General features: G+C 44.3%; 1 protein-coding gene across 1 annotated transcript; it reads left to right on the plus strand.

Moving 5' to 3' along the window:
* Window positions 1-8,044: 8,044 nt before the first annotated feature.
* Window positions 8,045-13,355, plus strand: LOC310836073 (uncharacterized protein). Its single transcript, XM_083720998.1, has 2 exons — window positions 8,045-9,834; window positions 10,212-13,355. Exons 1-2 carry the CDS (start codon window positions 8,866-8,868, stop codon window positions 10,227-10,229), a joined length of 987 nt encoding a protein of 328 aa, XP_083577124.1. The 5' UTR covers window positions 8,045-8,865; the 3' UTR covers window positions 10,230-13,355.
* The last annotated feature ends 10,547 nt before the right edge of the window (window positions 13,356-23,902 follow it).

The raw sequence follows: 23,902 nt of genomic DNA on the forward strand, positions 1-23,902 counted from the left end.
ATGACTGGCAGAATCCGGGACCAAGGAGAAGAGTCGGTGGAAGAAGATTGGAAAAAATGTAAAGTATATCTTCAAAAATATTGTAAAATTAAAGATTGTTAGAAAGATGTTGGAAAAAGAAAATTATATGGCTTTGGTAGAAATGATATAAAGGATTAAGTAAAAATGAATTGACGAAAGAGTGAACGTAAAGCTACAATATATTAAATCAAATTATTAAGATAAAAACAAGGTTGGAAGGATTTGCTGAAATAACAATTTGAATTAGAATACAAAAATGGGAGGTGTGAGGAGGTCAAGGAAATAAGTAAAGGAAGAAAGTTATGTAAAGGTTTAATCTGTTTGTTTTTTTAAAATGATTTTACTTTTTCTGTCTTTTTTACTTTTTTTCTTTTTTCTTTTTGTAATCTTCAAAATTCTGAATAAATATTATCTAAAAAAAAATTGTTCCCAAGTTTCAAACTTTCCACAGTGTGGCCCAGAAAACTCCAGGCCACACTGTCGAAGGCTTTCTCTGCGTCTACCAGTAACATTGCCACCTTCTTACCAGGTTTCATATCAATATATTCTAGAAGACCAATCACTATTCTTGTATTATTTTTTATCTGTCTCCCTGGTAAGAAGCCATTCTGATCCTTGCCTATTATTCTGTTCAAGCATTTTTTTCAATCTATTTGCTAACACACCTGCGAAGATTTTGTAATCAATATTCAATAGTGAAATTGGCCTGTAGTTCTTTATAATATTTGGGTCCATTCCTTGTTTTGGTAATAAGATTATCTATACTTCGTGCCAAGAGTCAGGAATTTCCCCTTCTTCCATTATCTCATTCATGATCTTTTAAAGTCTAGGGATTATTACTTCTTCTAATTTCTTGTAATATATAATCGGTATTCCGTCTGGACCTGGTGATTTCCCAGTTTCCATTTTCCTTATCACCTCTCTTATTTCTTCTGAATTTATGCACGAGTTTAAATTACTAAATTCCTTGCCATCTATTTCAGGTATTTTGTTTTCTCTTACATACTCTGTAATTTTATTCTCATTTTTGTCTTCCAACTCGTATAATTTTTTATAAAAATTCCTAAACATCATTTTTATTTGGTCTGGGTCTGTAATTTCTTTTCCTTGTTCAATAATCTTATTTATAGCCCTTTCGGCTTGTTTCTCCTTTGTTAACCAGGACAACATTCTACCAGGTTTATTTGCCGATTCAAAATACCTTTGTTTTGTCCATTTTTGTCCATTGTCCATTTTCCACCTCTTTCTTTATTAAATTATTTAATTGGGATTGTAAAATTTTAATATTTTGGATTATACTTTCTTGTTTTGGATTTTTCAACAGTTCTTTTTCCTTCTCCCTTATCTGTTCATTTATTTCCATAGTATCATTTGTTTTATCCTTTCTTATTCTTGCCGTTTGTTGTATTCCAATTCCTCTCATATAGGCTTTACTGGTATCCCAAAAGATTTTCCTGTCTGTCCCATGTCTCTCATTAAGTTCAAAAACTTCCTTCAACAATTCCCTCATTTTATTCACCTTTTGCTCATCTCTCCATACCTCGTCATTTATCCTCCACCGCCCTCTCGTATGTTTTTTAAATCTTATGTGTGAAGTAACTGGATTATGGTCTGAGAGAGATTTATTCAGAATCTCTGCTTTTACCAAGCTCAGTGTCAATTTTTTCAAGGCCCAAATTGCATCTATTCTCCCTCCCGATTTTTTATCTTCAGAAAAATAGGTAATATCCTTTTCAGTGGGATGCTTCAATCTCCAGGTATCAAATAAATTAAGATTATCTGTCAGCTGGAAGAACGATAATGGTAGTCTGCCTGAGTTTGATTTCCCCCCTCTCTCGGTTCTATCCATTTCAATAGATATAACTCCATTCATATCTCCCATCATAATTATCTTTCCATTCTCGAATTCCCAAAGCTTCTCTTCCAATTGTCTGTAAAATTCAGATTTATTATTATTTGGAGCATACACTCCTACCACTATTATCTTTTCTTGATTTATTTGTATTTCTACTCCTACTATTCTACCTTCCTCATCTTGAAATATTAGTTGTGGACTTAACGCTGGTTTTACATAAATGACCACCCCTCTTTTCTTTTCCGCTCCTGTGGCTATAAACTCCAGACTCAAGTTCTTATTTTTTAATACCCATATATGATCTTTAGATACATGGCTCTCTTGTAGACATATTATATCCCATTTTCCTTTCTTTAAGGTACTTTCTACTTTGTTCCTTTTCAGTTTACTGTTCAAACCATTAATATTCCAGGAAATACACTTAAAGGCCATACAGTTTTATTAAATTTATATGAACTACTTTAAAATCAGGAGTAGTTGGCAAAGAAAAAGAAAAATATATATAAGGGCACAAAAGGTAGAAGTCGTTATAATAATTCTAGCTTTATCTTGTTTCTTCTCGCTCTTGGAGCCTTTCTCCTCCCAGCTCCTCCTAGTACTTCCTGCAAAAAATTCTGGTCTCCTCCACCGATCTAAGGGTTCTTCTTCATTCTTTATATGTAAAGGTAAGTCCTTCGGGAAATTCCCACCTAAAGAGAATTTTATTTTTCTTCAGCGCTGCTGTTAAGAATCTGTAATTATCTCTCCTCTTCAACAACCTGGTCAGGATCTCCTTCATAATCTCGATTACTTTGCCCTCTATACACAAGGGATCAGTTCTATTCCTTAACAGGATTTTTTCCCTGAGTAGCCTCGAGTTCAGAAATACTAAACAATCTCCTGGTCCCTTTTTGTTTCTTGACTTGTTCACCTTAATCCTAAATATTTTTTTCAAAGTCCAAAGATAATTCAGCTTCCTCGACCCCTAACCAATCCGCCAGTTCTTTAAATAGTTTAATTGTAATTTCTTCCTCCTGGTTCTCTTGAACTCCTCAGAAATGTAATGAGTCGGGGCTGGGGCATGAGCCTGAAGGGTCCTCACCTGTGCTGGATCCTCAGGTGCAGGCACCAGCTGACTCTGCTCTGGCTCCTGAGGTGATGGAGGACCTATTGCCTGCTGGTGCTCCACTGTCAGCCCCATCAGAGGAGGCTGAGGTTGCCTCTGGGTCCGGTAACCCTCCAGCCTCTCCTGAGCTACAGAGGCTCAGGGCAGAGAGGCGGAGGGAACTATGTCAGATGTTTTTACCACCCCTGGTAAAATACCATTTAAAATGGTCAGCAGGTGCTTCATGTGATCCATCCCAGCACATGGGCCCAACGGCTTCGGATAATTGGCCAAAACGAGCTTTTGAGGAATTAGAACCAAGTTCCATCCTTTTTTTGGACACAAAGCTAGCCGATCCTGTGGTGAATTCCCATTGATGTTTAGGGTCACCAACTCGCTTCCAACTGCAGTTTTTAGAGATGCCCTGGAAGGACTCTGATGGGGTACAGCCGTGGATGGCATAGTTTCTTTGATCATGCTTGGAGTTATTTTCTCAGATAGGGGCTTAGATTTTGTCTTAGATGTGCCCACTTTGCATGTCTCTTTAATATCTCGTGAGTTGGCTTTATTTGTTCCAGGTGTGGCAGGAGATGATAATAGATTAAAAAGTTTCTGCCACTGCTTCTTACAGGTGTGGTGAATTATCCTGGACATCCTTAAATTTTTAATGTTTTTGCTTTTTTTCTTCTTGGGCTCTGATCCCCCTGTGATTTGTTGGTATGTAATGTGTGATTTATAGCATCTGGACCAGAGGAATTATTCATTTTGTGGTCTGGTGCTCTTTCATGTTGTTTGCAATTGTCCACTAGGGTCAAAAGGAGCCCATTTGTTATCGCTAAAAAAAAAATTATATTGAGGAGGTCCGTGCATATCTGATGTATCTGGTCCTGCAGGTACTCGCCCCACACTTCTATTCTGTTTTCTTTAGAAATGGGCCACTGGCTATGATGGTTTTTTCCAGAATGCTGGGATGGCCTTTGAAGCTTATCATCCATTGTATAAGTTGTTTTTGTCTTCATGACATTTTCTGCTAAGGAAATTTCTTGAGCCAAGCTTGTTGAATGGTTTGTACTCTCTTGGTCTATTCGTAGTTCTTTGAGCTGCATTGACCAGTCCAGCACAGTGAGAGACAGGGGGATAACCTCGTCCAGGGAGCTCTCACTCTGGACTCTCTTGCTCACTCCTTTTTTTTGGGGGGGGGGGGGACTGGTGATTTTGCTTTGCCTCCTTCGTGGCTCTGTAGAGCTATGAGGCAAGATTAGCATGATACCCAGATCCTTACAGTTCTTCCTGGTAAGGACCATAATAGATATAGGGCATGGAGTAATTGAGTATCAGCTGTTTTCTAATAACCCTCTGTTCCGAGGGAGTTTAACCTTGCCTTGGCAAATGCCAGAGTCCAGGTGCTAACACTTAAAGAGAATCACTAGTGAGGGCAGGGATTTACAATAGTTGCCACTGAAGCTTACTGATATCTCCGACAGATGATAAGATAATAGCTGATGCCAAATGGAAGTTATTAAGCCAAACTTGCTTTCAGTTCCTCAGGTAATCAGCCGGTTCTAGTTTCTAATTGCGACAGAGGAATCGGCATCTTCGCATAGAGAAGTGTTTTAATCTTGTTTGCTAATAAGCCTCTTTGCAATATTTATTACTGGAATCAGGTTGTTGAGCCTCACTCAAAATAAAGTTGTGAGCCTTGTGAGGCTATAGAAACTTATAGTGTTTAATAATGCCTTTCATTCAGGGGGGGCTGGAAGAGAGCTCAGCTTCCTGCAACTTCCTGCAGCCTCGCAATGGAGGTTGTTAGACCGATAAAATAACAGGGTAGAACATAAATCGCAGCTTTGAGAAGAGCTCTAATAAAGCATTAAAAGGTAGAACAGGGAGGCAGATAAACTGGTGCCGAGAGATAGATTAGGAGCATAAATCTTGCTTTCAATTAAGGGGGGAGCCAGATTCACCTTGTCTCCTCCATGTTCTTTTCCAAAGGGATTCAGAATACATGGCTTTCCTGGCTGTTTATGGAACAGAACCCCATCCCTATAGGAGTTACTGCCATTCTTGGTACACCTGTGTCTAACAGCACTGCATAAAGCTTTATCTACATTATTATAAAAGGATGCAACCTCCATTGCTATTTTAAACAACTTTGCAATTCATGATATAATATGGAAGCTCTTGTAAATTTCATGCTTGTTGCTGCTGTATTTCATATGTTCAGATGCATCTGGGTAAACTGCCAAGTTAATTATAAGAGTTAGATTCTTGTGGTGATCTGGAACCCTTTTAATGTTAGCATTTGGATAGCTTGGGATGGAGTGCAGGGATCAACAAGGAGCAGCAATCAGAATTTTGTACTTGGGAGTGAGAGACATGGGTTCAAGTCAGTTTGGTCACAAATTATGTGATCTTAGCCAAACTCATCCACAGATCTCCTCCGCCTGTAAAATAGGTGGAGGGCCCACCACTCAAGGCAAGAAGAGATAAACATTCTAAATACCTTGTGACACTGATTTACTGCAAATATGTGCATACAGCTGCAATGCTTATTCAGTTACTTAGCTCAAACTAATTTTGACTAACCAAAAAGATAATTTTAATCCACCCAATTAATTGAGGCCATCTTTTTACTTATATGAATGGCAGGTCATAAGTATCATCTTAAAAGAGGCATGTCCAAGAGAAAATGATATTGGAATACAGTGCCTGCTACAGCAAATGCATACATCAACTAAAGCCAAAGCAAGTAAGTGTTCTCTCGCTTGTATGATCCTCTTTTTTTCCTTCATAGGCAACCTTATGAAGATTTTATCAATTGATTTAAATTTACACCTTTCATCATCTTAATATTTTTTTAATCATGTGAGGAAAGTACTACTGCAGCCTGCCAGAAGCAAGCCCCTTCTTATTAAATGTTATTAGCTGCTCTCTCTTGGGAAGATGGAAGTTACATCCCAGGTTTTTCACTTGGTTTGGCCATTTTGCACCTTTCTGGAGAAAAGGCTAATGCCAAACTTGAGTGGAGAAAAATGGAGAAAGGGTGAGAAGAAGGAGAATGGAGCAATGCCTTAACAGCATACAGTGGTGCCTCACAAGACGAAATTAATTCGTTCCGCAAGTTTTTTCTTCATGTGAGTTTTTCGTCTTGCGAAGCACAGTTTCCCATAGGAATGCATTAAAAATCAATCAATGCGTTCCTATGGAAACCGTCCGGGGACAGAGGGGAAGCGCCGCGCGCCTTCCCCTCTGTCCCCGGACCTGTTTAAAGCAAGGGGCGGCGGGGAGAAGATTGCTTCTCCCCGTTGCCTGCCCCGCAATCTCCGGGGACAGAGGGGAAGGTGTGCGCGCCTTCCCCTTTGTCCCCGGAGATTGCGGGGCTGGCAACGGGGAGAAGCGATCTTCTCCCCACCGCCCTATGCTTCAAAAGAGGTCCGGGGACAGCGGGGAAGATGCGCTGCGCTTCCCTGCTATCCCCGGAGCTTGCGGGGCAAGCTTCGTTTTGCGAAGCAAGCCCATAGGGAAATGCGTCTTGCGAAGCGGCTAAGAAAACGAAAAACTCCTTCGTCTAGCGAGTTTTTCGTCTTCCGAGGCGTTCGTCTTGCGGGATACCACTGGTGAGAGATTAGTAAGATGGACAGGGGTGGAAAGTCCCCCTCCCCTAGTTTCAAATGCTGGGGTTCAGCTCTACAATATTCAAATTAACAGCAGAGTAGTTGAGCATCTGGTAGCTCTTGAGTTAAATCTGATCCTCCATCAAGAGTGCAGGAAATAAATTCATTGAAAGAAGAAGAAAAGCATCCCCGAGGAAAGCAATACCCTGAGAGGACTCCTCTTCCTATCACTGGAGTCAAAGCTGAGCCCAAACCAGAATCTGCACCTGAATGCTCATGATTAAGGAAATGCAGGCCTACTAGCCTCATACTTCCCTGTGCTGATTCCCTCTCAGAAGCGCTGTGCTGACAGAGCATTCTTAGTTTCCTTTCTGCCCTCTGGAATAGGAAGAAATCAGGAATGAATCTGGCATCAGCTACAGATAGATAGCCGTGTTGGTCTGCCATAGTCAAAACAAAAAAAATTCTTTCCAGTAGCACCTTAAAGACCAACTAAGTTAGTTCTTGGTATGAGCTTTCGTGTGCATGCACACTTCTTCAGATACACTGAAACAGAAGTTACCAGACCCTTCTATATAGTGAGAAGGTAGGGAGGGGTATTACTCAGAAGGGTGGTGGGAATGGGTGATTGGCAGATAGCTGTGATGAGCCTGTTGACGACTCTTAACGACTGCAATAGGTCTTACAGGAAAAAGCAAGGGGTGAGAAGGTGAAAAATGGCTTTGTCATGTATAATGAGATAAGAATCCAATGTCTTTGTTCAGACCAGGTCTCTCCATGGTTTTAAGTTTGGTAATAAGTTGCAATTCAGCAGCTTCTCTTTCCAGTCTATTTCTGAAATTCCTTTGTAGTAAAACAGCTACTTTGAGATCTTGTATAGAATGTCCTGGGAGATTGAAGTGTTCTCCTACTGGTTTCTCTGTCTTGTGATTCCTGATGTCAGATTTATGTCCGTTTATTCTTTGGCGTAAGGTTTGGCCTGTTTGTCCAATATAGAGAGCTGAAGGACACTGTTGGCATTTGATGGCATACACAATGTTAGACGATGAGCAATTAAATAGTCCCGAGATGGTATGTGTGATGTTGTTGGGGCCAGTAATGGTGTTGTCCGGGTGTATGTGGCAGCAAAGTTGGCATCTGGGTTTATTGCAGGCTCTGGTGCCAGTGTCCGTGTTAAGTCTGGTTGTAGTATTATTGTGGGTTAGGAGTTGTTTAAGATTGGGTGGCTGTCTGTAGGCAATGAAAGGTCTTCCTCCCAGAGCTTGAGAAAGAGAACTGTCATTGTCCAGGAGAGGTTGTAGATCTCTGATGATGCGTTGTACAGTACAGTACAGATAGTTATGCAAATGAAGGGTCGAAAGTGACGTTCAGTGATTGGATAGTTTGTATGCAAATGAAGGATCAAAAGTGACGTTCAGTGATTGGATAGTTTGTATGCAAATGAAGGATCGAAAGTGACGTTCAGTGATTGGATAGTTTGTATGCAAATGAAGGATCAAAAGTGACGTTCAGTGATTGGATAGTTTGTATGCAAATGAAGGATCGAAAGTGACGTTCAGTGATTGGATAGTTTTAGAAAGTTGCTACAGTAACTGTTGTACTGGAGCTCTATATAAGCAGGCTGACTGAGCCCTTCAGTTAAGTTCTGTTCTGCCTCTGAATAAACAAGAGATGTTTGAAAAATCGCTGTGTCGTCTGATAATGATCGCCCACAACTTAACACTGGCGACGAAGGTTGGATCGATGGACATCAGAGCACAGCCAGATGCGGCCACTCTCTGAACTGAGCTGAATCACTGAGCGAAATCACTGAGCGAAATCACTGAACAGAACCAATTCAGAGCTGACTGTTCTGGCTAGAGCACTGTGTTCCATCCATCACCCTTCACGCCGGCATCGGAATCATGGCTTCACTTGTTCCTCTACTGCCGTTTGCGCCAGCCTCTGAATCATGGGACTCCTACCTCACTCGGTTCGACTGCTACCTCCAAGCCAATGAGCTGACAGCAGTATCAAAGGAACGGAAGCGGGGCCTATTCCTCAGCCTCAGTGGGCCTGAGGTGTTTGAGATGGCCCAAGCATTGGTTGCACCTGAAGCAGTCCAGGCAACACCATGGGACACGATTCAAGAGAAGCTCCGCAACCACTAAGCGCCAAAGCCGTCCAAGATTGCTGCCCACCATGCATTCTACCACCGGAACCAGTCAGAGGAGGAGTCAATTAACAACTACACTGCCACCCTCCGACAAGCTGCAATGCACTGCGAGTTCTGAGACTTAGACGATGCCCTGATGGATCAAATCATCTGTGGGGTCCGGGACATCCGTCTGCAACGGCGTCTCCTCGCCAAGCCAGACCTCACGCTGCAGAAAGCCATTGAGGAGGCCGTGGCCTCGGAAGCTGCCGAACACTCCACCCAGGAGATCCACAAGGCCAGCAGCCCGTGTCTTGCTAGGAAGCCAGTTCCAGTGCATCATGAAGAGGCCAGCAGTGATGAGGCATCCTCCAGTGAAGACGATGACGTGCACCAGACAAAGCGGGAATACAGGAAGTTCCAAAAGAAGTCCAAGGGCCAATCGGAATGTGCCGGCTGCGGAGGCAACCATTCACGTGCCAAGTATCGATTCAGAGATGCCATCTGTCAGAAGTGTTCCAGAAGGGGCCACATCGCTAAGGTCTGCCGATCGGCTCCGTCTGACACCCCCCCTTCACCGACTCACAAGTCCAAGTCTTCACTCCAGTCCGCCAAGGAAAGCTGTTTCGCTCTCACCAACTGCTGCTGCCCATCTGGAACCACGATTGGCCAAACCAACTCGCCTACGCAACGCAAGCTGAACGTCACGGTGCTCATTGAAGGAGCTCCATGTGACATGGAGATCGACACCGGGTCTGCTCTGTCCATTGTGTTTTGGAGCACCATCAAAAGACTGGTACCCAGAGTGTCCAAGAGGCAACTCGACTCTCACCATGTACACCTGAGAGACTACCAGGGAAACGACATTCCCGTGGTAGGCGTTGGCCGGTTCCAGATCGCCTTCAAGGATTTTTCGGGCCTGCTCCTACTGGTGGTGGTCAAAGGTCAGCGGCCAAGCCTCCTAGGGCTAGACTGGTTTGATGCCCTCAGCCTGGAAGTCACCGGCATCAACTGCATCTCTAACGCAGAGACTGAAGGTCTGGTCAAAGACTTTGCCGAGGTTTTTGACGGCACTTTGGGGCAATATACAGGTACGCCCATCTCCTTTAGCCTTGATCCACAAATTGTGTGAGGAGAATCAGAACTTACAGGGTTAAACAGTTCTGTGTGACGTCTCACATTCTGAGGCATGGTTATGTTCACATACGGGAATCTTTCTTTGTGTGTGAGTTTCCTTTCGTTTTTGGCTGAGAGACGAAAGAATGCCTGCTCTCTCGCCGGGCTGATTTATGATGTTTTTCTTCTCATTAAAGGCTGTTGGAGATTAGCAAGAAGCCTGCATTCAGTCTGATTTATTATCCACACACAAGGCAACACTTTCTGCCGCTGCAAAACTCTGCTAAGGACTCTGCTAAGAGAGCTAAGGGAGCTCAAGTTTTTTCTATCGGCACAGACGTCCATCGGCACAGCAGAAGCGTGCCGGGCGCCATCTTATCTCACAAGTTGCCCCCATCAAGCTAAAGCCGGGTACCCTTTGCTCTCAAGGCTAAGGTGGGCGAACAACTGGACAAGCTGATTGCCCAAGGAGTTTTGGAGCTGGTTGACCACGCCAAGTGGGAAACCCCCAATGTCACGCCTGTCAAGCCGGATGGGTCGGTGAGAATCTGCGCTGACTACAAGTGCACGATCAACATGCACTTCAGCAGCATGCTTATCCGGGTCCTATTGTCCAGCACCTGCTGCATTCCCTGGGTGAGGGCAAGGTCTTCCCTAAGCTGGACCTTGCCCAAGCCTATCAACAACTGCCCGTCGATGATGCCACTGCTGAAGCCCAGACGATCGTCACCCACCGAGGGGCATTCCGTTGCCGCCGGTTGCAGTTCGGGGTGAGTGTGGCTACTGGCATCTTCCAAAGCTTTATGGAGCATCTCCTGCAAGGGCTTCCAGGCGTGGTACCATATTTTGATGACGTCTTGGTATCCGCAGACTCACACCAGCAGCTGTTCGAGCGCCTCCGTGCCGTGCTGACCAGGTTCCAGGAGGCCGGGCTCAAGGTAAAGAGGGAGAAGTGCCAGATCGCCGTTCCACAGGTGGAGTTCCTGGGCTATCTTATCGACGCCTCCGGCCTTCACCCGACCACATCCAAGATCCGCGCTATCCAGCAGGCCCCCATCCCAAAGAACAAGACGGAGTTGCAGGCATTCCTGGGACTGCTGAACTTTTTAAACTTGTTCCTGGCCCACAAAGCCACGGTGGCTGAGCCTCTTCACCAACTCCTCAGCACAAAGACACCTTGGTCCTGGGGTCATCAGGAGACGGCGGCCTTCAACGCGGTCAAGGTTCTCCTGTCACTGTGTTGGTACAGTACAGTGAAGCCAGGCCGCTGGTCCTTGCCTGCGACGCCTCACCTTTTGGCATCGGCGCTGTCCTTAGGCACCGTTTTCCAGACGGAAGAGAAGCACCGCTTGCCTACTTTTCCAGAACGCTATCTCTGACTGAACGGAATTACAGCCAGCTCGACAAGGAGGCACTGACACTTGTGGCTGGAGTGAAGAGGTTCCATGAATACCTCTACGGCAGGGCTTTTGACCTCATCACTGACCACAAGCCACTCCTGGACCTCCTCGCTGGTGATCGTCCAACTCCACCGGTCCTCTCGCCACACATGCTGCGATGGACTTTTTCCCTGGCTGCCTACCACTACCGGCTCTTCCATCGCCTGGGGAAATCGATGGGCCATGCCGACGCCCTCAGCCGTTGCCCTCTTCCAGCGTTTGTGGAAGACCCGGCTCCTGCTTCATCGCTCCTCCTGATTGAGGATCCTCCGGCAGTGCCTGTATCAGCTGCCACTGTGGCCTCCGCATCTGCCCAGGATCGCACCATCAGCCATGTGCTCAACTGGGTGTGGAGGGGGTGGCCACAAGGGCCTTTTGCATTGGAGTTCCAGCCGTTCGCAACCAGACAACACAAACTCTCAACTCATCGCGGCTGTCTGCTGTGGGGAGACCGTGTCGTGATTCCCCAAAGACTCCGTCAACGTGTCCTGGAGGCTCTGCACGTTGGCCACCCGGGAATCATCAAAATGAAGGCGTTGGCTCGGTGTTACGTCTGGTGGCCTAACATGGACGATGCCATCACTGCCTGGGTTTCCACCTGTCAAGCGTGCCAAGAATTGAGGCCGGCGCCACCGGCAGCTAAGGGACACGCCTGGGAGACGCCCAAGACACCTTGGTCGAGGGTGCACATCGATCTGGCTGGCCCCTTTCATGGCCGGACCTTTATGGTAGTGGTGGACGCCTATTCCAAATGGCTGGAGGTGGCCCTGATGCCCTCCACCACTACCGAGGCCATCATCCGGGTGCTGCGAGGCCTCTTTGCCACGCATGGGTGTCCTGATGTCCTTGTCTCTGACAACGGACCACAATTCACATCAGGCACTTTTGAGCGGTATCTTTTGGGACTGGGCATCCACCATGCCCTAACGGCACCATTTCATCCATCCAGCAACGGGCTAGCAGAGAGAATGGTGCGCTCGGCAAAAGAGGCACTGGTGCGCCTGGACCGGGGAGATTGGCATGAGCGAGTCGCCGAATACTTGTTCGTACAACACATCACCCCTCATGCGGCCACAGGGCAGAGTCCTGCTGAACTGCTTATGGGCCACCGCCTCAGGTCCCCGCTCGACCGGCTGCACCCAGACTTTGCCGTGGCCAAACGCCCAGGCTGTGCCAACGTTTGTTCCCGGAAACCAGGTCTTTGCCCGGAACTTTGTGGGGGACATTCCTTGGGTGCCAGCCACAGTGGTGGGAGTCACTGGACCTCGCTCGTACCAGGTGGCACTCGAAGACGGATGCTTGTGGCGCCGGCACATAGACCAGCTTAGGCGCAGGGCTGGGGACTTGGACACTACCGTGGTGCCCCCAACTGCGCTTGTGGCTCCGGAACAGACACTTACAGATGGTGAGGCTCCTCCTACACCTCTCTTGCAAACTGCCGGCATGGAGCCGAACCAAGCCACTTCAGAGGGTCTGCCAGACTTACCACAGACTCAGACCACTGCCGTGCCTTACATTCCGCCAACTCCACTTGCGAAGGTTCCGCCCACAACAGCGGACCCAAGGGACTTGGTTTCAACGCCACCTAGGGTCGCACCACAGCCTCAGCAAGAATTGTGTGGCCCCGGACTTGGCTAACAGTCCCCAGAGGTCTGGCAGAGTTTCCATGCGCCCAACTTATTTAAAGGACTATGTTGTTGGACATGTATCACTGTCGGTCTAAGTATGTGAAATGTAACCGATATGCTTTTGTGCCTAATTGAACCATTACGTGTAGTGCTGCATATAAGGAAACCATTATGATTGTAACTAACGCCTTATCTCGGTGGGGAGGGGTGTTATGTACTGAAGTTCTCACCCTGGGCCAGCAGGGGGATACTGTAGATAGTTATGCAAATGAAGGATTGAAAGTGACATTCAGTGATTGGATAGTTTGTATGCAAATGAAGGATCAAAAGTGACGTTCAGTGATTGGATAGTTTTAGAAAGTTGCTACAGTAACTGTTGTACTGGAGCTCTATATAAGCAGGCTGACTGAGCCCTTCAGTTAAGTTCTGTTCTGCCTCTGAATAAACAAGAGCTGTTTGAAGAATCGCTGTGTCATCTGATATGTTCGCCCACAACTTAGCATTAAGAGTGATGGGATGGACCAGAGATGACATCAAAGAACAACAGCGATGTCAGTATGTTGAAACGGAACGGAAAGGGGGGGGGAGCTTCTTCTTCTTTTTAATACGATACTACCTAACAACCCCTCCCCTAGAAGAACTGTCACACGACTGATAGCAAGTGAGTTTGGAAAATAAACTGTGTGGAAATAAAAATATTAATTAAAGGCTTTGTTTTTGGGAAGATTTGGAAAGAAAATGAAAGGCTCTCTGGTGACTCAGTTACTAATCGGCATCCTCCATTATGATACAGACTATGTTGCGAGATTAACAGTCAGAGGGGGAGGTGAGCCATGCTTTGTTATCATGTTTGGATTGTATGTTTGACCTGGCAAAATCTCCCCTGGAAAGGCTGATTTATGGTGCAACTGGTCTGGGAAAATTAATGAGCAGACGCTTAGATCTTATTTCATCGGAACTGACAAAAATGGCGCCTGCCGCCTGCCGCCTGAACAGGACTTTTGGATCAGTGTGTGATGATTTACTGCAAACAAAAGACTGGAGAGCCTTACAAAGTTCACACAGAAACATAATAATGCTTGCCTCTAACTCGCCTGTGGAAACAACTCAGAGGCTATTAAAAAGAAAAATGATAACAACAAGAAGATTGGAAGATGGGACTTGTGAACATCAAAAGCAGCAGAAATATGAGATGATTGGACCCTTACTGAACACCCAACAAAAAAATAAAATTTGGCGGGGGCCCCGCTAGGGGCGCCTTGGAAGTTGGCCAACAATACCATCTCTCCGGCTTACATGAGGTAATTAAGGGGCTGATGATGGAAGTAAATCAGCCTCCCGGGGTCTCCCCAGGGGATGGGGAGACACAGCCTTGTCCGCGGTTGCCAATAAATCACCCCCAAGTTCAAAAGAAGGAGGGGGGTGGGGGCACTGGACGGAAAGCCCTCAAGTGAGTTTCTGGATCTCCTGGACGCTGCTTCTGAGTGCGACCTAGTTGCATTGCTTAAGATAAAATAATTGGATGTAAAAAGTCACTGCACATGTTTCGAGCGAAGGAAAGGGTGTTTTATCTGCTAATTAAATCTACCGCTGAGAAGTTAAGAGTGATGGGATAGATTGAACAGAAGACTACAGCAAAGAATCACAGCTATGTCGGTATGTTGAAACAGAACGGAAGGGGGGGGGAACTTCTTTCTTTTTCAATATGTTTTACCTAACAACCCCTCCCCTAGAAGAACCATCACAATGATTTATAGCAAGTCAGACTGGAAAATAAAATGTGTGGAAACAAAGATTAATTAAAGGCTTTGCTTTGTGGAAGATTTGGAAAGGAAATGAAAGGCTTTTTTGGTGACGCAGTCATAAATCGGGATCCGCCATTACGAGACAGACTTTGTTGCGAGATTTACAGTCAAAGGGGGAGGTGAGCCACTGTTCTGCTATCTTGTTTGGATTATACGTCTATTTGGCAATATCCCCCCTGGAAAGACTGATTTATGGAGCAACTGGTCTGGGAAAATTAATGAGCAGATGCTTAGACTTTATTTCATCGGAACTGTCGAAATGGCGCCTGCGGCGCGAATAAGACTTTTGGATCAACGTGTAAGCCCACACAGAAACATAATATTGCTTGCTTCATCTCGCTTGTGGAAACAACTCAAGAGGTTATTAAGAAGAAAAATGATAACAACAAGAAGAGTGGAAGATGGGACTTGTGAAATATTCAAGCAGCAGAAATATGAGATGATTGGACCCTTTCTGAACTTGAAGCATGGGTACCCCCCAAAAAAATTTTAAATTTTGGCAAAATATTTGGATTTTATTATATGTATTGGTACAATTTGGAATAACTAATGTGATATGATTGGATTGTTGAATGGAAAACTTACTAAAAAAATATTTTAAAAAATGTGTCCCTTTATTTAAAACACATCTCTGGGTTATTTGTGGGGTCTGCCTGGTGTTTTTTACATGAGCAGAATGTGTGCTTTTATTTAAAATGCATCTCTGGGTTATTTGTGGGGCATAGGAATTCATTCATTCCTCCCCAAAAAAATATAGTCCCCCCCCCCCAAGGTCTGAGGGACAGTGCTGTTGAAAAAGTTTGCTCAGCCCTGCGTCTAACAAATGGTACTGGTTAGGAGGGGCTGAAAGATAATGGGCTGTGAATTTGAATTTCCCATGTGAAAATACAATCCACTCTCCCCCTTCAGGTTAGAGTTTTGAGAAGCACACACATAGAACAACACCATGACCACAATCAGAAAAGTCGTTATCCTTGTAAAGTTGTGTCTTTGCCCCTAGACAACCTCACATCCACACACTGGCTTCATACAGCTCTAAGTTTACAAGAATAGTTTACAAGAATAGGGATCAAGAAAAACAGTAAAAGTCTGTAAGTATGATCAAAGTCTTTAATTTTATTAGGGCAAGTTATTTGTTATCTGTACCATGAAGATAAATAAAAACAGTATAAAAAGAAAAAGAAAACCGGTAATGCCTGTGTAGAAGCTGCAGCTACTGCTGCCAAAATTCTACTCTCTGGTTTTACCATTTCTTAGATAATTTTTTTCCAATGAGGCCCACCAGTCATGAGCACTGTTATATTTCTAGGCATCAAGTGAAAACAAAGTACTATTAGGCATCAAGTGAAAACAAAGTACTATTTGTTATCTTTTCCCTGCTGCTTGTTTTTGTGGTCTGGTTTAGTGTGTTGTATTTTATTTAATTGTTTTCTGTTAGCAACCCCCAGAAATCAATTTGAAGGGCAGAGCAGAAAAGTAATTTACATGAATAAATATGGCAGCTACAGGGACCAACGTTATTCTCCTTTGTCTCTGGCCATTCTTAATTTGCCACAGAGTGGGATGCAAGGCCACGATCCCGCTGAAAGGGCCCAGTTGTCTCATACCAGCCTGGACAGGTGAGAAGCCCACCAAGAGAGCTGGTTTCTCTCACACACATCACTACACATCAGTGACAAAGAACATAATAATAATAAATTTTATTTATATCCCGCCCTCCCCAGCCGAAGCCGGGCTCAGAGCATTACATGAATATGTCACTGCACAAACCAGTTGATGTTACTGCACAAGAGACTTCTAGCCTCTAAGGGACAGAGGGAGTCAGTCTCTCTCTCTCTCTCTCTCTCTCTCTCTCTCTCACACACACACACACACACACACACACACACACACAGCCTCACGGTTTAAAAGGTGCCCTACAAGGAAAAACTATTTGCAAGCTAAACTATTAGCAAAAAATGGGGGCAATAAAAAAAAAATTCAATCACATCTTACAAGGGTGAGTTTCAGAAGGAAGTTTCAGGCTATCATGTGAAATCTCTGTAGTCGATCAACCTGAGGCATCACATGATGGAACATGCCTGAGGGGCTCTTCTCAACATGTACAGTCATTAACACACCATTAACACACCAGTGAATTCATAGTCTGAGATGCAGCCATAGTGCTAGAGAGAGCTGGAGCATCCACTCATGTTTTCCTTAAGCACTGCAAAACACCCAGAGAAAATATCTTTCAAGGCTAGAAAGGAAGCCACCTGGACTGGGTGGTGCTTCTTTGACTAGGAGTCAGAACACCATGCTCAAAATTAAGCTGTTACTCTAACACTTGATTCCATGAATTTATCCAATTCTCATTTGTTAGTGGTGCTCAATTATATCCCACAGCAAGGAATTCTGCTAGTTAACAGATGAACATGTAAGGTGATGGGTGTATTTTTTGGGTGCTGGTGCTTGTTTTAAAAATTACTGGTCATCTGTTAATAGAATTAGCCAAAAGCACAAGCTGAAGAAGCTATAGGAGGAAGCACACAAATCAAATTGATCATGAGATTTATTGAAATATTATGCATTAATTTTCAGAAGTACCTTACAAAGCATTAAAATGAACCGTTATGTCAGGGAACTGCCATCAGGGCCAGAGGGAGAGAGCGGGCTCCAGAGGGATTCCAGAGAGCGTCAGGGGATGGGGAGAGGCAGCCCATCTTCTGGGGAAGGGAATCAGTGTACCACCAGTGGAGAAGGGGGGCAGATGGGGGAATCGGCGAGGCGGTCCCATGACTCCTTGCCGGGGACCAGCGGGGAGAGTAAGGGTCCTCTGCTGCCCACACCCTCCTTGCGCAGAAGGCTTCCGTGCAGGGAGAGTAGGAGGAGACTAGGCGTCAAAGAGCTTCTTTGCTGGAAGAAGTTCAAGAAATGCCCACTGACAGATTCTGCCAGCGATTGAGACAGCCACGGGTGAGTGGCTGTCTGGACAGAAAAGGTTCACTCAGGCAACCCAGCCAGGTGTGGCGCCGGTTTACGCACGAGCAACCCCTAGAACCATTACACATTATTTGCCTGCTTTTACTACTTTCCTTGACCTTTAGGGCCATGTCACATATTCTGTTTCTTACATTATGTGCCTAAAGTGTTTTATTGTGTTTATTTATTTACTGTTTTAACATTTACAGTATACCTTTCTTCCTTCATAGGACTCAATAATAATAATATAATAATAATTTATTATTTATACCCCGCCCATCTGGCTGAGTTTCCCCAGCCACTCTGGGCGGCTTCCAATCAAGTGTTAAAAACAATACAGCATTAAATATTAAAAACTTCCCTAAACAGGGCTGCCTTCAGATGTCTTTTAAAAAGAAGATAGCTCCTTATTTCCTTCACATCTGAAGGGAGGGTGTTCCACAGGGCTGGCGCCACTACCGAGAAGGCCCTCTGTCTGGTTCCCTGTAACCTCACTTCTCGCAATGAGGGAACCGCCAGAAGGCCCTCGGTGCTGGATCTCAGTGTCTGGGCTGAATGATGGGGGTGGAGACACTCCTTCAGGTATACAGGACCGAGGCCATTTAGGGCTTTAAAGGTCAGCACCAACACTTTGAATTGTGCTCGGAAACGTACTGGGAGCCAATGCAGATCTCTCAGGACTGGTGTTATGTGGTCCCGGCGGCCACTCCCAGTCACCAGTCTAGCTGCTGCATTCTGGATTAATTGCAGTTTCCAGGTCACCTTCAAAGGTAGCCCACGTAGAGCGCATTGCAGTAGTCCAAGCAGGAGATAACTAGAGCATGCACCACTCTGGCAAGACAGTCCACAGGCAGGTAGGGTCTCAGCCTGCGTACCAGATGGAGCTGGTAGACAGCCGCCCTGGACACAGAATTAACCTGTGCCTCCATGGACAGCTGTGAGTCCAAAATGACTCCCAGGCTGCGCACCTGTTCCTTCAGGGGCACAGTTACCCCATTCAGGACCAGGGAATCCCCCACACCCCCCTGTCCCCCCAAAACAGTACTTCAGTCTTGTCAGGATTCAACCTCAATCCGTTAGCCGCCTCTAAGCACTCACACAGGACCTTTACTGCCTTCACTGGTTCTGATTTAAAAGAGAGGTAGAGCTGGGTATCAGCTCTCTGCACATGTGGTTAAACAACAAGATACATGCAAGAAACAACATGTATACAAAGAAGCTACATTACAGGATACACTAGTCAAGGGTGAGGCTTAGCTGCAGCTCCCGTGTGTGTGTCTGTGTCTGTGTCTGTGTCAACTATGGGTTTGTTCCATAATGTGCAAAATGACCAATAGAGACAGAGAGGAGGGAACTAAAAGTACAATTTTCCGTCTGTGCGGAATATCGGCCAAATATTACAAAACATTATGTGATCAAATAACACCAGTATTATGTGTGGTTATGAACAGTATCTTGAAAAAAGGCAAAATCCCAAATACGTGGAAAGAAGCCTATATAACCCTAATCCCAAAAAAAGATACTGACGGCCTAGAGGTTAGAAATTATAGACCTATTTCATTACTGAATAATGACTATAAATTATTTGCAGACGTTTTGGCGGAAAGACTGAAAAGGCTCCTAAACAAAGTAATCCATAAAGATCAAGCTGGGGAGACAGCTGAAAGATAATGTGAGAATTGTAGTAGATATTATCGAATATTTAGAAAACAGAATTGATAAACAAGCAGCGTTGATTTTTATCGATGCGGAGAAAGCATTTGATAATGTCTCCTGGCGATTTATGAAAAAGAATTTTAAAATAATGGGAATAGGAGAGGAATTTATGAAGGGTGTAGAAGCCATATATCACAATCAAACAGCCAAACTTATTATAAATAATGTTTCGGAGACCTTTGACATCTCAAAAGGGACGAGACAGGGATGTCCTCTATCCCCCCTGTTGTTTATAACCGTACTAGAGGTACTCAACAAGACCATGAGAGAAAATCCAGAAATTAAAGGGATTAAGGTTGGACATAAATAATTTAAAATAAACAGTACCAGTGATCAAAGGGTTGAAACAATGTAAAGAATGGCAGAAAATACTGGCAAGATTTGTCTGGCAGGGAAAGAGACCAAGAATAAAAATGAATATCTTAGTGGATAAAAAAGAAAGAGGTGGCTTTTCCTTGTCAGACATGGGTCTTTATTATGAAGCAGCCTGCTTAATATGGATAAGAGATTGGATAAAATTAGAGAATACGGACCTTCTAGATTTAGAAGGATTTGACAACAGGTACGGGTGGCACTCGTACCTGTGGTATGGTAAAGTAAAAGTCCACAGGGGTTTCTTAAATCATATAATTAGAGGACCTATATATGATGTCTGGGAAAGAAATAAAAACTTGTTAGAAAAGAAAAACCCCTGGTGGATTTCACCAACTGATGTATTAATTACAAAAAAAAATAATATGGAAGGAAAGAGAGCTACTTATGAAGAGCTTGTTATGAAAACGGTGCAGGGGATTAAGTTAAAGATGTATGAAGAAATAAAGAATCTACTGACAGGGTGTTTACAACACCACCAAGTTAATGAGATTCTAAAAGAGGATAAAAAAGGTTGGGATTTGAGGAAAAGAAATCAAAGTTCCAAATCGATATTATAGAAGGTAACAACAAACTTTTGTCCAAAATGTATGACTTATTACTGGAATGGTTTACTAAAGATGAGGAGGTAAAAGAAGCCATGATTAAGTGGGCCATGGATTTCGGATATAATATAGAATTAGAAGCGTGGCGTGAATTATGGAATGTAAATATGAAATTTACGGCGTGTACGGCTTTACAGGAAAATATGTGGGAAATGATATATAGGTGGTATCTCATGCCGGTGAAATTGGCAAAGATGTATAGAATAAAAAATAGGAAGTGCTGGAAGTGCGGCAAGGCAGAAGGAGATTTATATCATATGTGGTGGGTTTGTGGGAAAGTGAAGGGTTTGGGGGAATCAATATATAATGAGCTTAAAAAAATCTTTAAGTACACTTTTCTAAAAAAAAACCTGAAGCGTTTTTATTGGGATTGACAGGGAAGGAAATTAAAAAGAAAGATACAAATCTTTCCTGTACGCCACGACAGCAGCTAGAACTATGTTGGCCCAGAACTGGAAAACTGATACTATACCTACAATCATGGAATGGCAGATTAAAATGATGAATTACGCAGAATTGGCTAGATTGTCGGGGAAAATACGGGACCAAGAGGAAAAGAAGTTTGCAGAAAACTGGAGTAAATATTTGGTATATGTAAGAGAAAACTGTAAAACTTTAAAGACACTGGCAGGGTTGGAGTAACTCTAACAGCATAAGACTAAATAGTATTAATTAGAATACGCGATGTTATAACTATATGATACTTACCGAAGAGATGGAGGGAAGTCCGAAGCTCGGCAGAGCTTAAGGTTTAGGTGGATGGATAAATGTATAATGAGTATATGTGTAATATGTGTATGTGTAATAATGAAAATTAATAAAAACTGATTATAAAAAAGTACAATTTTCCACAAGGATGGTTGTAAAAAGCCCCAGTCACCCCACAGCGCACAAGTTCTAATTCCAGAAGTCCAGCCATGCTGGACTGTCCTTGGAAAACACAGCACCTGAAAGCCCAGCAAATGTCTTCTGCTATAAGCTCTCAGTGGGCTAGCTAGAGCCCACTTTGTCTGAGGTAAGATTTTCAATGCAGCAATTACTGCATAAAATCACCACCCAGCATGTTTTTGAAAAGAAAATTGGAAGTGTGCACTCACAGAAATTCTCAGAGACCAACTTTGTCAAGCCATTGATAAGCTGGGAGTGCTTTTCTAAAGGATATTAAGGGATGTATCGGGCTGCAAAGCTGAATACAAAACAGCATTAGTATAAAAGCAGAACAAAGGAAGAACAAAGAAAGGAAGAAAAGGAAGCATAGAAGAGAAAGGAAGAGAGGGAGGGGGAAATCCCAGGACTGCTCTGTGGAGAGGCTGGTAATACATAAAAAAATTTAAACCTGGCATGACAACACTGTGGAATCACTGAAGAAGGAAACATATATATATATATATATATGCTTTCGTAGATTTTCACGGGTACAGGAATGCAGGTTTTGGTGTCCTCTGTTCCAGTAACAAGAAGCCGAAAGCACCAGCCTGAAGATGACGAGTGAGACCTCGTCGAAACGTCGCCTAGACACCCCAACTTTTACACGGGAAGACACCCGAGGACACCAAAACCTGCATATATATATATATATATATATATATGCTTTCGTAGATTTTCACGGGTACAGGAATGCAGGTTTTGGTGTCCTCGGGTGTCTTCCCGTGTAAAAGTTGGGGTGTCTAGGCGACGTTTTGACGAGGTCTCACTCGTCATCTTCAGGCTGGTGCTTTCGGCTTCTTGTTACTGGAACAGAGCGGGATCTCAATGTTTGAGTTCCTATAAATACTGTAGAGGGGGTGTGGTGTCTAGCCTCCAATGTTCTGGGCAGAGAGGAAGTTCCCAGGCTAGTGTGCCTTTTCTTCTTTTGTTCCTTAATTACTTGAGAGATACCTTGAGTGATTTCTTGAGTGATATCCTGAGTACCACTTAGGTGGGTCATTAGGTGTGGATTAGTTGCTAAAGTCTTTGTGTCTTGACCTCTTGAACTTTGTGAAGAGTTTTCCTGAGAAGATGGCTGTATTGCACTTAGTTGTGCTTTGGCACACAGAACGCCAACACCAATCAACCACACCAGACCCAAACCCAGACCCTCTCCACAGATGAATTACTGACACCATCCAGTAGCCAATCCATGGTGGCACCTCCGGATGCTGCACCCCCCTGCAATCCCTACACAGATCTGGCTGACACAAGCCACAAAACCAAAGCTCGCCCCTATACACGAAGCCAAGCCAAAGCACAACTAAGTGCAATACAGCCATCTTCTCAGGAAAACTCTTCACAAAGTTCAAGAGGTCAAGACACAAAGACTTTAGCAACTAATCCACACCTAATGACCCACCTAAGTGGTACTCAGGATATCACTCAAGAAATCACTCAAGGTATCTCTCAAGTAATTAAGGAACAAAAGAAGAAAAGGCACACTAGCCTGGGAACTTCCTCTCTGCCCAGAACATTGGAGGCTAGACACCACACCCCCTCTACAGTATTTATAGGAACTCAAACATTGAGATCCCGCTCTGTTCCAGTAACAAGAAGCCGAAAGCACCAGCCTGAAGATGACGAGTGAGACCTCGTCGAAACGTCGCCTAGACACCCCAACTTTTACACGGGAAGACACCCGAGGACACCAAAACCTGCATTCCTGTACCCGTGAAAATCTACGAAAGCAAATATCTTACCTCTACGGGGAGGAAACCTTCCAGCTGACAAGAACCTACGAGAAACTAGAAGTCCGAAGAGCCACCATCTTATGTGATCTCTTGTTCCTACGCAACTGCCGAGACAACAAATTAATTCCCACATGCTTCCAACTTAAATTCCATTCTAAAACCCCAGCCACCGAAAGGATCCTGAAACGAACTGAACTATCCCTAATCAGAAACGAACTACACAAGAAAAGATACCTACTAGACCAAACCAACAAAGATCTACTCACTCTTCACCTCAAACTCTGTAACAAAATCCACCCTGCACTCTGGGACAAATGCAAACAACTAGCCGTCTGGAGAGCTGAAACGGAGACCTCACATAAGACAGACACACACACCAACAAACTCCACAAACTAGAGAAACGCCAGAAGCCCGGCCACCCTCCACAGCAACCCATGAAACAAACAGTACATAACATATCAGACAGGATCCTCACCACAACTGAAACTAAAGTACTCTCCAAAGGTTTCAACTTTGCAGTCGCCCCGAGACGCATCCCCACGGAAAACATCATATGCGGAGTCGAAGCTAGCCTAACCAAATTCAACCCAGATGAAGCCAATAAAATCAGACTTGAAGTCACCAACATCCTCTGCTCCAGCAAACCACCCAGAAGCAATTTACACAAAGAAGAACAGAAAGCACTCACCAACCTGAGGAAAGACAACAACATAATCATTCTCCCAGCAGACAAAGGTAATGCCACAGTGGTGATGAACACATCGGACTACCAAGCAAAACTATCAAAGCTACTCCAAGATCCTGCCTACAAACCTATAAAAACAGATCCCACCACCTATCTGGAAAAAACCACCAAATCCAAAATAAAAGCCTCTCCTATCAGTGAAGAAA

This window comes from Podarcis gaigeae (genome assembly GCF_964106915.1).
Source record: "Podarcis gaigeae genome assembly, chromosome: W".
Taxonomy (NCBI): domain Eukaryota; kingdom Metazoa; phylum Chordata; class Lepidosauria; order Squamata; family Lacertidae; genus Podarcis; species Podarcis gaigeae.